The sequence below is a fragment of the Thunnus thynnus genome, chromosome 8 (assembly GCF_963924715.1).
Source record: "Thunnus thynnus chromosome 8, fThuThy2.1, whole genome shotgun sequence".
NCBI classification, from domain to species: Eukaryota; Metazoa; Chordata; class Actinopteri; order Scombriformes; family Scombridae; genus Thunnus; species Thunnus thynnus.
This window is the reverse complement of record NC_089524.1, coordinates 10,229,645-10,242,503: the sequence shown is the minus strand read 5'-3', so window position 1 is coordinate 10,242,503 and position 12,859 is coordinate 10,229,645. Positions and strand designations below refer to the sequence as shown.

Genomic DNA, 12,859 nt, shown 5'->3' with positions numbered 1-12,859 from the left:
ATATATAGATACATACAAGTTGCGGGCAAGGTTTTACAGTATAAACACACATGCAAGGTAACAGTTAAACAAACCTGATTAGAGTAATTACACTGAGTCGTCAAATTACACCTAAACAAGTTCTCAACTGGGAAATTAATTACAAAATTATAGGTGCCTAAATGTAAATAAAGGTCTTACTGTATTACATAGTTATTTGAAGACTATGATCAAATACATATACACACATAAATCTAATCATTAACAAACCAGAGCTTTTCAATTGTTCTATTTATTGTCAAAAGTGGCTTTAATTTGAGAGTAAAATATTCGTCAAATAAGGTCTTTCGGTGTTTGAAGTTGAGTAATGAGGAGGCGAATGCTTTCGGCCATCAATTCTTTTAAAAGGGAAATGAGTTGAAGCAAATGACAGGAAGATTGAAAATAAGCAAGGAGCAGAAAGGTTAGAGCAGAGACAAAAAAGAAGCCAGTAAAAACAGGGCTGAGAGAATCTGTTCTTTGTTAAAACTGTCTCCTTTATTCTCAAGTGCAGAGTGGACAGAGGAGAAAGCAGAGAGGCGCAGTGGAGGGAAAAGGGAAAGAAAAAAAAAAAACGCAGCTATTTTTGTAATTTCTTTTTTTTTTTTTTTTTTTTTTTTGCCAGCGCTGAGAGAAAAGTGGTGAGGAAAGTTTTGAGAAATTTAAACGGCCTTGACAGCCACGGTGTAGTGGTATTAATCTTTTCAAACAGGGAGAAAACCCCTCTATTATAAACACAGACAGAGACTCTGGGATCCGTCCGTTTATCGCTGCTGTCAGATTCAAAACTTTTATATCCAGTAGGTCAAAATTTTAAGGAATAAAAAAGCAAACTGTACACCATGTGTTGTTAGATTCTGATAAATTTCTGTCTTTGTTTTGGAACAGTTTTATTGGTTTTCTGTGATTAATTCAATTGGATCTAACAATGAAAGAAAAAAAAAAACTAATGAAAGAACTGAAGAACTTATAAAAGAAATTTACAGTTCAGTTTCTGCCTGCCTGTTTCACATGTGTCTGATGCAACTGTATTTAATCTAACTGATTAATTCGCTTGCAAAAAATGACTAAGAAAAAAGAAAACAGACCGAAAGGAAAGAGAGATAAAAAAGAAGAGGGAAGTGTATAATTGCGTCTGACATGGACAGTTTTAGGCCTGCTCTGTCAGAGTGTGGGCAGTTTGCACGTAGGCCTCAGTTAGGAGTTATTAACTGCCTCTGATCTGAGCTTACAAGCTAAACCTCCTGTCGGCTCACACGGCTAATCACACCTGAACGCCGCCAACCCTGCAAAACCCAGGAATCAAAGAACAACATGCAACCCTGAGTGTTAATGGTACCATCCTCCTCCTACTCTGCTAACACTGTTTTTCTTTCACTCCCCTCACCCTCCCGCCGTCTCCATCATGTTCTTTTTTTCTGCGAGTGAAGGAAGTGTGGCAGGGTGCGGAGAGAGAAAGAGAGAGGGGGAGAAAGTTAGGGGGTCTAATTTTGGCAGGTGAGACTTTTTCCCCTCACCCTGTGTTTGTTCTGGCTCTATGAAAACATCTCCGAGGAGGAGAGAAGAGGGAAGGAGGAGGAAGATGGAGGGAGGAGGATAAAGAGAAAGAGCATGGGCGGGTGTAGAGTAGAAGCCCTTGTCTGTCTCTTAGTTTACGATAACTGCTGGCATATTGATGAACTTTGGACTGGACATTAACTGGACTCAGCTGTAGATGCAAGGCTCTAGACTTGGACTTGAATCAGGCTTAAAGCGAAACTTCAGTATTTTTCAACCTGGACCCTATTTTCCCATCTTTTTGTGTCTACTTGACTAATGGGGACAACAATTTTTTAAATTAGTCCAGTTATCTGACGAGGCAATTGCACACTGTCAATGTGCATCCACTAAAAGTGCTTGTTTTTTTCCACTGACAGGCTTAGACACAAAGAGATGGGAAAATAGGGTCCAGGTTGAAAAATACTGAAGTTTCCCTTCAAGTCACAAAAATTAGAAGTTGAGAGTTGACTTTTGGGAAACATGATTTTTGGCTTTCTTGCTGAGAGTTAGATGAAAAGATCATTACCACTCTCATATCTATTTCTTGGCCAGGTGCAGTTAACTTCCTGAAGTCTTGTGGTCAGTGTGAGGTAGCAAAGCAACTAGCATGGACTTAAAGTAGTTCCTGGCCAAGAAACAGTACACCACATAACCCCCCATAAAACCACAGCGTGCCATTTTTACAATTTAGTTTTTGTATGGTTTAAACAAACAAGACCTTACTTGCTTTTGCGAGCTTTTGCAGTGGTTGTGAGCAGATTTTTTTACTTTTGGAATGAGCCAGGCTAGCTGTTTCCCTGGTTTCAAGTCGTTATGCTGAGCTAAGTTAACCACCTGCTGGTTACAGTGTCATATTTAATGGACAAATATTGATTGACGAAAAGGCGAATAAGCTTATTTCCCAAAGTGTCAAACTATTCTAGAGCTGCAACGATTAGCCAGTTGACTGATTTGTCCAACAGCAAATTACTCCACATTTTTCAAGCAAAAAACTCAAAACATTCGCTGGTTCTAGCTTCTAAAATGTGATGATTTGCTGAATTGACTATCTTAACATTTTAGGCTCTTAGCCAAAACAAGCAAATTGAAGACATTACTGTGACCTTGTTACTTATAAAAGCCAGTTTTTCACTATTTTCTATGATTTCATAAACAAAATAATTTTACGTAGATTTATCTGTAACGAAAATGATCATTAGTTGCAGCCCTAAGTTTTTCCTTACATCTTCATGTTTTGACCTGGTAAAATCCTTACTTATTTAATCATGAGGCTGCTGCATTGAAAGAACTTGGTGTGTACCAATTTTAAAAAAAACACCATTAATACAGCTCATTTGCTTATGAAAACTTATCACTTGTCTTGGATTTGTCTTAAATGACTTGAGACTTGCCTTGGTTGAGCCCCAAAATTTTTTAAAACCAGCTCTGCAAGGAATACTTTCAAATCTAAAAATGACTTCACTAAAGGAAAAGTTCCTGCCTCAAACTTTCCACCATCTCTTCTCTCTTTCTCTCTCTATCTCAATCATCCTCCTGTCACCTCCTTCTTATATTTCTGCTCTGCTGTAGTTTTATACTAAGGTCTTGGGTAGCGAAGCTGGACACGGGCTGTCTGGATTGTAGTTTAGACCTCTGGCCTGTCAGCTTTGAGTTTGCCTGTGGCTACTCTCAAAAACCCCAACCCTCGGGATACATAAGAACACACACATACTGTAATGTCCCACACACCACAGTGTATACTTAAGCCCGACGTGGAGGTGATGGAAATCAGAGCACAGAGCGAAGCAAAGACAACACGGAGGAAATGAAGTTCATGTTATGTTCAGGTTCAACAAGGTGGGTGGCAAGAATTTTTCCCCCCCAATTTGTGAGTAATATTTGTGGGTAATTTATCCCAAGAAAACGGAAGCCACTGTGCTCTCTGTAACCCTCTCTGCTGCATATGTAGAGGTTGGAGGAGAGAGAGAGAGAGAGAGAGAGGGAGACACAAAAAAATAGTGGAACGAAAATGAATAAATTTCACTTAAACTGACAAGCTTCTGTGCCAGATGTCTTTCCGAAAACGTTGAGTCAAGGAGGAGAAGTTTTGACGCTCAGACAGCTGCAGCATGAGGTAAGCGGTACACAGTTCATCGCGTGTCATCATTAGGTGACCTTGTCTTCTTGACGCCTGCCACCCTACTTTACATCTAATAAGTTGCCCGTGACACTAATGATGAGCAGCAGTGACGATCAGCCCACCATCACCGCAGCTCCGCCGCTGTCAAAGGAGGCCCCTGTCCGTTTAAATGAATTCTGCAATGACTATAATGAGACTCAAGATCTCATGCTGTTCTTCGCTCCGCTGCAACACTTTCCTTTACAAGTTGGCTGGAAAAAAAATAAGGGGAACTTAATTTATTTGAACTTGCAAAGTAGAATTTAGCATCTGGCGTGTTGAAGCAAATGTGCCTTAACAAGTTTTAATCTTTCTAATGCTACATCTGGAGCAGCCCTGACGACCGGACAAGAAGCTTCTGTGGGATTGAGCTGGAACGTCGGCCGTTGAGTGCTTGCCTTGCACAAAAACCCACAAATATAATTCTTGCTGTACAAAAAGTCCCATCGTGGTGATTTCCATGGTACTAGGTCCAATTAAAGAAACTACAGCCTGACTGATACTGGATTCTTTGAGGCAGATACTGATATTTCAGTTTCTAAATCACTTAAAACATATCTTTGGCGTTTATGTACGGCAATTTCTTGCTATTTTTCAGACAACATACACACCGTTATGATATATCTGTATTAAGTTGGTCGATATGTACGATGCATATAATTTCTCTATCGGAAGGGCTCTAAAAGAAACATAATTCATTTATGGAAATACGTTATTTTATCACTAGTTGATCATTTGAAGCCTTTTATAAACCGTCATGGCCTCGAAATGTACCTCATGCATCAAGGCCATGAAGAAGAAAGGTTGTTTTTTTTTTAATTCTTGAAAAAGGTACAAGAGAATCCAAAGTTTTCACTGGAAAAACACAAATCTACACAAAAGCTTACAGGTGTGCATGGACTTTAAGAAAGCACATATAGACTTAAAATATCCCGAAAGAGTAGCTATAAGCAGTGACGAAGTTAACAATTATCAGTTTTCTTTTTATTAGATTGTTGCAATATCTTCCCTCTAATATGAGTAATAGGTTTACAAAATTATCAAACACAGATCAAGGCAATGTCATCATGTTAATCTCTTCTTTCAACATGTTCAGTAACTTTGCCAAAATCACATCCTCCTTCACTCATTTCGCAGTTTAGTTTATTTCCAATATCTTCACTTTGCTGGCTCTGATGCCACATTCGCTTTCAATTCTATTGATAACTCCCGAGAGAAAACTGCATCGTGAGCCAACTGTCTCATCTAAGAAACAAGCTGTAATTTAGTCGTTCAGGAAAAATTAAAAACATGTAAACAAAGGAGTGGTAGAAACAGATGTTTGAGAAAGAGCATGCGTACATGTTCAAATGTGTGTGACTGTGCACGTATTTGTCTGTGTGTGAGTGGATTTAGTAAGTGTCTGTTACCCACTTTGTGCCAGCAGTTTTGATTCACAGAACGCTGCATGGAACATGGCAGTGAGCCTTCCCATAATGTCATTGGGGAAAATCATCCAGCTTAGCTCCTTTGATCCTGCGAGAATCAAATGAGCTGAGAAAGTTCATAGAGTTTTATCCCATAACGCTGGGGAGACATCTAAACAAAGCAAAGGAAGCTAGCCAGACTCAGACACAATTTTTGATTTGGGCAGCAGCGTTACGATCGCCAAAGAACATGAAAATGTTTTAGTGGAGTGTATTTCTTGATTCTTTCTGAAAATATTTTGTATCGTTTGGTTTTATTTGCTACTCTCAAGGCCCCCCTTACATTCATATACATGTTCATGTTACGAGATCAGAACTGCGGTTGGATTTGCTGTACATTCAAACAGCTGGCAGCTAATTGGGTAACTATAAAATGTTACATAACAAAAACCACACAGACAGATGTGGGTAATTTTTCTACACTGCTTGTTTCAGGCAGCAATATTTTTAAGGAGACTTCAGTTAATCAACTAAACTCACCAGTAGACACAAGACATTCACTCTTAATTATGATAATGTAATTATAGTCCTGAAATCTGATGAATGCATCGTTATTACCCTTAAATGAAATTAATAGCACATGTTTTGAATTTGTTCACATTTTAAGTCACGTCCTGTTTTCTGTTGTGTGTCTAATAGGCGCTTTATGTCAACATCTGCTTTAAGCCCCAATTTGTGATTAGTGCATAAAGTTGTTACTGCCCAACAGTCTACATTCCAACTGTGGTCCACAGCACAGTGTTCATACACAGAATATTCAAATGTGAACCATGTGAGCTGTGATGGTTGGGCAGTGACAGCGGTGTACTAGATCAAACCAGCAGAGATTTAAAGGCTCATATTAAATATTCATTTAGCCACACTGAGACCTGCACCAATAAAAATGGAAAATTACAGACCCGCCCTTCATATTCTGTGAGTAATTACTCAATGAATATGCTGTATAGTACTTTTTAGGCTGGCTCTAACTACGCTAGCAGACAGTAAACTACTATAAGAAGTATAAACAGGCCTAAAACGATTATCAGTACAGATAGAAAATCATGATTACTTTGTTTATTCTCTCTCGCTCTCTCTCGCTCTGTCTCTCTGTGATCCAGGGCCTCGTTTCACCAAATTTTCAACATACAAGCTGTGATTTGCAGCTGGAGATCCTTTCCTCTTGTCTTATTTTAACACATTCGACTTACGCATCAACAAGGCAAGATCCTTGTAGGATCTGGAATAGACATGTAAACAGCGCTCACAAAATTGGCGCAGTAAGTACAGCATTGATAGACTGTAAGAGGAAAGAAAACTAGTTATAGGATAAGAAACTTACGTTGGCCTTCCTGCAAGAGGTGTAGGGAGTGGATCTGGAAAAGAAGACAAGGGGATTTTTTAAATACAGGATAAACAATATTGTTCCCAGATTTTTCTCTCCGCAAGCTGCCAGCTATAAGCAAGAATCAGCAGTGTTGCTAAGAGGAGCCAGATCTCTGGTAGGAAATGATGAATAAGAAAAGATTGTAATTCTTTGTCACACAAAGTGCGTCAAACACTTGTCATAAAGCCAGTTCATTGTGACATCTGCATGCCAGTAAGTCTTTAAAAGGCTTGGCTTGGCTTAGATTGTGTAGATGCTACTGTCACACAACTCTTCTTACCGAATTTGACGAACAGCACACCTGTCGTGGACACTGTACCCTGGGTGTTGGTGGCTACACACTGGAAATAGCCCGTGTCGGTGGTGTCCAGGTTGCGGATGCGGAGGCGTGATCCAAACGGCGTGGACCTGTAGGAGACCCGTCGTGGCTCCTGTACCACAGGGGCGTCATTCTTCAGCCAGCGCACGGTGGGCTGAGGGTTGCCAGACACGCGGCAGAGGAGCTCAGCTGTTTGGCCCAGAGAGGTGGTGATGTTGTTCATAGGAGCATCAAGACGGATAAAGAAGGACCCTGGGAGACAGAGCAGTGTAGAACAGATGACAGGAATAAATAGGAGGTGGGGGTAGGAGGTAAAGAGAGCAGGGGAGGATGGAGAGAGTCAGGAAAAGGAGTGAAAAGAAGAGGAGTAGGAAGAAAAAGCATCAGGAGTGAGAGGAAGACAAAATGAGAAGGAAGAGATTTTATTACACAAGGAAAAGAACTAAGACATAAATCAAACAACACTTACTGTAAAATATCAATGCCAGACATTTCTAAAAAAACATGCTGCTGTACAAGAAAATAGTGGTAAAACAACTCAATGTTTTCAGACACACATATTCAAAGTCTTGGTTTTGCAAGTTATTTTGTGGTTGCCACTGTGGTGACACCTAATTTCACTTTTCATCAGGGTTGTAGGATGCCAGAGGGTTTTCCCCTGGCTTGTGTAGGAGCTTATGAGGCAACATCACCTGCTTGATGAGTAAAGACTTTTGACTTTGAAGAAGAAAAAAAAATCTCGAGGAGAAAACAAGGCAATCAGAACCCACTGTGTGATGCCCCGCTGTGACGCTGATGAGTTCAGAAGGTGTTGGAAAAAAAAACAGCACAACATTTTTACATGGTTATCTCAAGGGCAACATTTTTCCTCGAGGTAGTTAGAAGAAAACAATCTGGAGGGCCACCTAAGAGTTTAATGTGCAGGAAAAACATTGGTGTTTATGTCATGAAAAACCTCTGGAAAGTTCCCTCAACCCCAAAACCCATCTTAGGTATGCAGAAATGCTTCTGGTCACACAAACTGGCCAAAACAAACAAAGGAGGAAAAGTACATACAGGGGAATCTCAAATACTAGTCAGACAAACTTCAGTGTGTGTGAATAGAGAGGCTGATGAGTAAATATAGAGGAACACACTTATATATTCAAGCGCACCCACACTAAAACATTTACTATGCCATGCAAATTCATTAGTTAAGGCATCTCTGCGCTGGACTTTTAATATGACCGAACTCTCCGACATGTTATTTGACATTTCTCATAAAATGTCTATATTTTGAGAAATCTGTTTGTCTGATGAAATCACATGGAAAGGTTAGGAACAGAGAGTTGATTGAACTCATAACTTATTCAAAAACATCTCACAGTAGCCAAGTCTTTTTTCCCATCAAGGGTTTTCCCTACAAGGACATTGCTGTCTTCTACAGAGCTGCTATCTGTCTTACTCTGTCTCTCCTCTGTTGTTCAGTGTAAATACAGTTTAAGGTTTTATGTGTTATGCAATACTGGGAATGTGACTTGCAGATTCTAACCAATAGTTTTATTGCTCCCTGAAGTTTCTGAATTTTGACATTGTGTCTCTTAAACGTTTTGATGCTCTTTGCCATTACATACTGTAGTCATTTTAAAACCATTTGCAGTAAAGTTAAAAAATTGCATGTCAGCAGGATAAAATGTCCAATAATCAAAATACAATCACCACCAGTATTTACTGTAATAATTCTGTTAGGAACAACAAATAACTTTCAGTCAATTAAAATCAATTAATCTTCAGTTTTTTGTTGAAAGGTTAATTCTGCATCATTCCTATAATAATTGGTATGAACCTGCCTTTTCAAGTCAGCTTTTCTTCCCTGAATTAAGTCTGTCAGGTAGTCGAGAATGCAAATGCTGTCTGAGAAGCCGGATTAAGGGAAAAGAAAGGCCTTAAAACATCTATCTATTTGTGAGGAAGCTGATTTGTTGAGGTCAAAGTTTGATTTAGTTTGAACTGTTCTCCTAACAATGTCTCTAAATGAGATAATATAAAAGAGCAAGTGATGATGGCATTTTCCTATTGATTGGTTACTGATCGTCAAGAAGGCGGGTCAGAGTTAAGAGTTAACTCCAATGCAAGAAAGATGGGTGTGCTGCAGAATACCGAATAACTCCTTTGTTGAGACCTAGATGGATAACGAATAATAACGCTGAGCTGTGAGCAGTCAGTGCACAGGTGGGGCATAAGAGAACACCGCCATCCAGCTTGACTGACGCAACAGCGCAGGGAACAAGTCAGACTCACCGGAGCTCAGGTAAGGCTCACATCCTATCTTTGATGTCTGCAACTGAGTTCTACCTGCGCCATGACAGAAGATCATATGTGTATACCACTGATGTGTCATTTTATAATTGTTCTTAACCTTAGAGCCGTTGCAACAAACAGCTATCTTACTCACTATTCTTACTTGGCTATTCTCGGTCACCAGGTCATTTGACTCCTAACATATTGTCATGAGGTGCGCAAAGTGTTTGTGAAACAGAAAAGACGGCACATTTGTCTTGGCATATAGCCTTGGTGTGTGTGATTGTTGGACTGTCAAACACACTCTCACACTGCTCTCCCCTGAAACCCCAGGTTTAACACAGCGATGTGGTACTAACAAGTGTGTGACAATATGAGGAGACTCCCACCACCGCCATTCTTCCCTCACCCACTTTTTATCTGTCCTCCTTTCTCTCCACACATAACTGTCTCCCTTATTTGTACAGTCCTGTTTTTTTTTTCCATGTTACAGCACTGGAGACAAGAAAACCTCCGGCGAATCAATGTTCAAATTATCAATAAAAATGATATCAGCGTTTTAGCGAAATCACTACATTGCTACCAATAACAATGAAATGGTTTACTACTGCAGAGAAATGGACCATCCCTTTCCACTTTCCCATCTCTCCCCTATTTATTTTCTCCTCCACTCCCTTGCACATGTGTATGCCATAAAAATGATATCTCACTTAGGTGTGTGTTGGGGGGATGCTCTTGCATTACATCATATGGACACCATGTGTAAATAAACACAATTTATTATTGTGTGACTGCCCTTTCGCAAAGCTTGGATACCAAGAAACTTCCAATGTTTGGTTTTGTTGTGTTGGGTTTATTTTTCTCCAGACAGCAAGACACACAAACACTTAAATCATCTTTACTGGTCAGACACAGACTCCTGTGTTTTCTCTTTGCTTTAATGAGCCTTGTAAATGGATTTTCAAGGGAAAATTTGATAATAAAACGTAATAGGTGGTGTAATGGGTTGTACATAATTGACAACCAGGTAAAAATCTGATATGATCATAAATTAAGAAGCATAAAATGTAACGTGTGTGAGTGTGAGAGAGAGACTGAATTAAGTGAAATATTGACTGCAGTTCATTTGTGTCACTTGTTTCATTTCATAAGTTGTTTACTCTGCTACTTTGTGTTTTGCTTTATGTTTCAATTTAATCTGTCCAGTCTGATTATGTTACCATTTGTAACCACTTTAAATGTCATGAGACAACTGTAGGAGTACTGACTTGGAGGACATGACTATGTTCCTTAAGGTAGGATGCATTAGCCCTTTCACCAACGTTGCCCAGCAAAAACGTCTCATTAAAATTTACTCTGCTGTGTTGTTTACATTGAATTTTTCACATTGGTCGACTCCAACGAAAATATCATCATCTCCAAAAGGTAAAAATGTTCCATGACTTTAAGTGTGGAACATGCTACTAGGCTTTAATTACCAAGTGGCAACTACCACGGCTTGAGGCTGAAGTCACTGTGGAAGTACCTTTAACTGCAAAGCCACTGACGGCTGCTAAATTCTGGCTCCAAAAAATCCCTGGCTCTAAATGACTGCCATTCAAAAAGTGTCAACTTCTCTCAAGAAATACTAAGTCAATTTTTTTCAAGAAGTCTTTATGGTATCAATTGCTAAATTTGGTCTCTCTAATAAGTGTGCTGGTGGATATTTAAGAAATTATTGCTCCATTAATAAGATTTGAAGATGTATAGTAGCTTCAATGTTTGTTGTGTGGACATTGATTGACAGTTGGCTCACCTGCTGCTCTCCCAGGCTGCAGGACTTGTGTTGACTATTGTTGCAACATTTCGGTAAGTTTAATGTTACTTGATTACGATAACTGCCCTGTTAGCACAATTTAGCTAAGGTAGCTAACATGAGCCCAAGTGTGCACAGTAGGCGACTCTTCCCACCTTAATCTGACTATTGAATCTGACTTTATTATCTGAAAAGCGTTTTATATATTAAATGGGAACAGACCCGCTCTTAATAGACTTGTGTGTTTTGCCAAAGGCAAGAAGGTCACAAAAACCGAGTCATTTTATCGCTCATCTCATCTCATTAGTTGAGTTGATGGAAAAGAAAATGGTTTTTGGATCTGTGTGCCTGCTCACTTCATTAGCTGTTATAATAACTGACAATAAAGCAGCGGGGAGCAGAAGGAAGGAATGAGGAGACAAGAGGGGTCGATGTGAAGATAGGTGAAGAGGAGAAAGATGTTCTTCCAGTGTCTGTGTAACAAAGCCACTCTGTGTAATTGTCTCGTGGTGAGTGTTGTGGTATTTGGCACCAGGAGCTCTGTGAAACTCAAACCCTTGTTGCGGACTGTCCCTTTAATGTGGCAGGCGGCTAAATGGTACCCTGTCATCAGCCTGCATATTCTCACAGTGGCTTTGTACAATCAAACACTCACACGCAGGCACACATATGTAAACACACGCACACCCACACGACCGCAACACACACAAACAATTCATGTTTCAAAGTAGACTAAATCACACAATACATTTTCATTTAACCAGCAACATTGTATTTTATGTGTGAGTCATCATTCAATAACACACACAAGACTGACGCTGTGCTTCGCAGGCTGCTCTCAGCAAGACACAGACCCAGAAACCTGAGTGGCTGCACAGCTAACTAAACAGACTCAGTAGATACACTGAGGAGTCTGCACTGCCAGCTATGGCTAAAGGTGAATTTCATTAAAGTTGGGTCACTCTCCAACAGAGAAAGGGAGAAAAGGAAGGGGAGAAAAAATGAATAAAATGAAACAAAGAAAAAGAAAGGAGGACTGAGAGAAAGCTCCAGGGGAAAATGAGTTCAGTAAACTATCATCACCCCTGATTTCAGCCCAGTAATGAGCCTCTTTCAGCATGATAACTTCCTGCTACTGATGCATACTGATAGAGCCACGCTACCTGAATGCTGTCTGCTCGGTCAATCAAAACCATTCCCTGCCTGCAGACAAAACAAGTGGTGCAATCACAATTCATCCATCAGATAAGAAACAGATGTTAGTCATGGGGCTGAGCTCAAAATGACACACATACACACATACACACACAGATACACTGGGTTGAAAACATTGGGTGCGCGCATGCACATGTGCAGCGTTTTTTTAGGTTTTCATATTTCATCTTGTTGTGGAAAAATAAAGCTGTCTCTATGATTTGTTTGGAACTACTCCTCATTGTATTTATGACTTTTTAAACATCCTTGATTGGTCACCATAATCATTATCTTGACTAAACTGCTCAATCATGCCCAAAAACTACTGCCTTCCAATGTGCCTCTGTATTTAACAATGTCTGTTTTTCTGTACACAGAATTTGTTGTGGGATGGATGTTGTGGGAGAGTTGGACCCGCAAGAGATGAATTAAACAAACCAGACAAAATGAGAGAGCGAAAAAAAAGGTCTCTTGTTGAAGGTCTTCCAAGTTAGGGTATCTTCGTGGGGGATTAGGAGGATGTCTGCTCTCCAAAGCCCAGGGGAAACTGAGGAGAGGGGGTGAGATATGACTGATAATTCTGGGCAACAGTGTTGAGAAAATATCTAAAAAACTTTATGGATCTGACTCAGTTGTTCCTCCAGTGCTCTCAGAAGAGCAGCAGTTTTAAATGCTTCCTCAGTTGGGATATGTTGCTCTAAACCTGGGCAGCTTTGGGACACAT

At 39.9% G+C, this 12,859-nt stretch overlaps 1 protein-coding gene across 3 annotated transcripts in view; it reads right to left on the bottom strand.

Annotated features, from left to right (window-relative positions):
* ror1 (receptor tyrosine kinase-like orphan receptor 1) overlaps positions 1 to 12,859 on the bottom strand; it is a 136,805-nt gene that overhangs the window by 29,425 nt on the left and 94,521 nt on the right. For all 3 annotated transcript variants that reach the window (XM_067596428.1, XM_067596431.1, XM_067596429.1), the window contains 2 exons: positions 6,828 to 7,118; positions 6,503 to 6,536 (listed from right to left, as the gene is read on the bottom strand). In XM_067596428.1, coding sequence (XP_067452529.1) covers positions 6,503 to 6,536; positions 6,828 to 7,118 — 325 coding nt within the window. The remainder of the gene's footprint in view (positions 1 to 6,502; positions 6,537 to 6,827; positions 7,119 to 12,859) is intronic.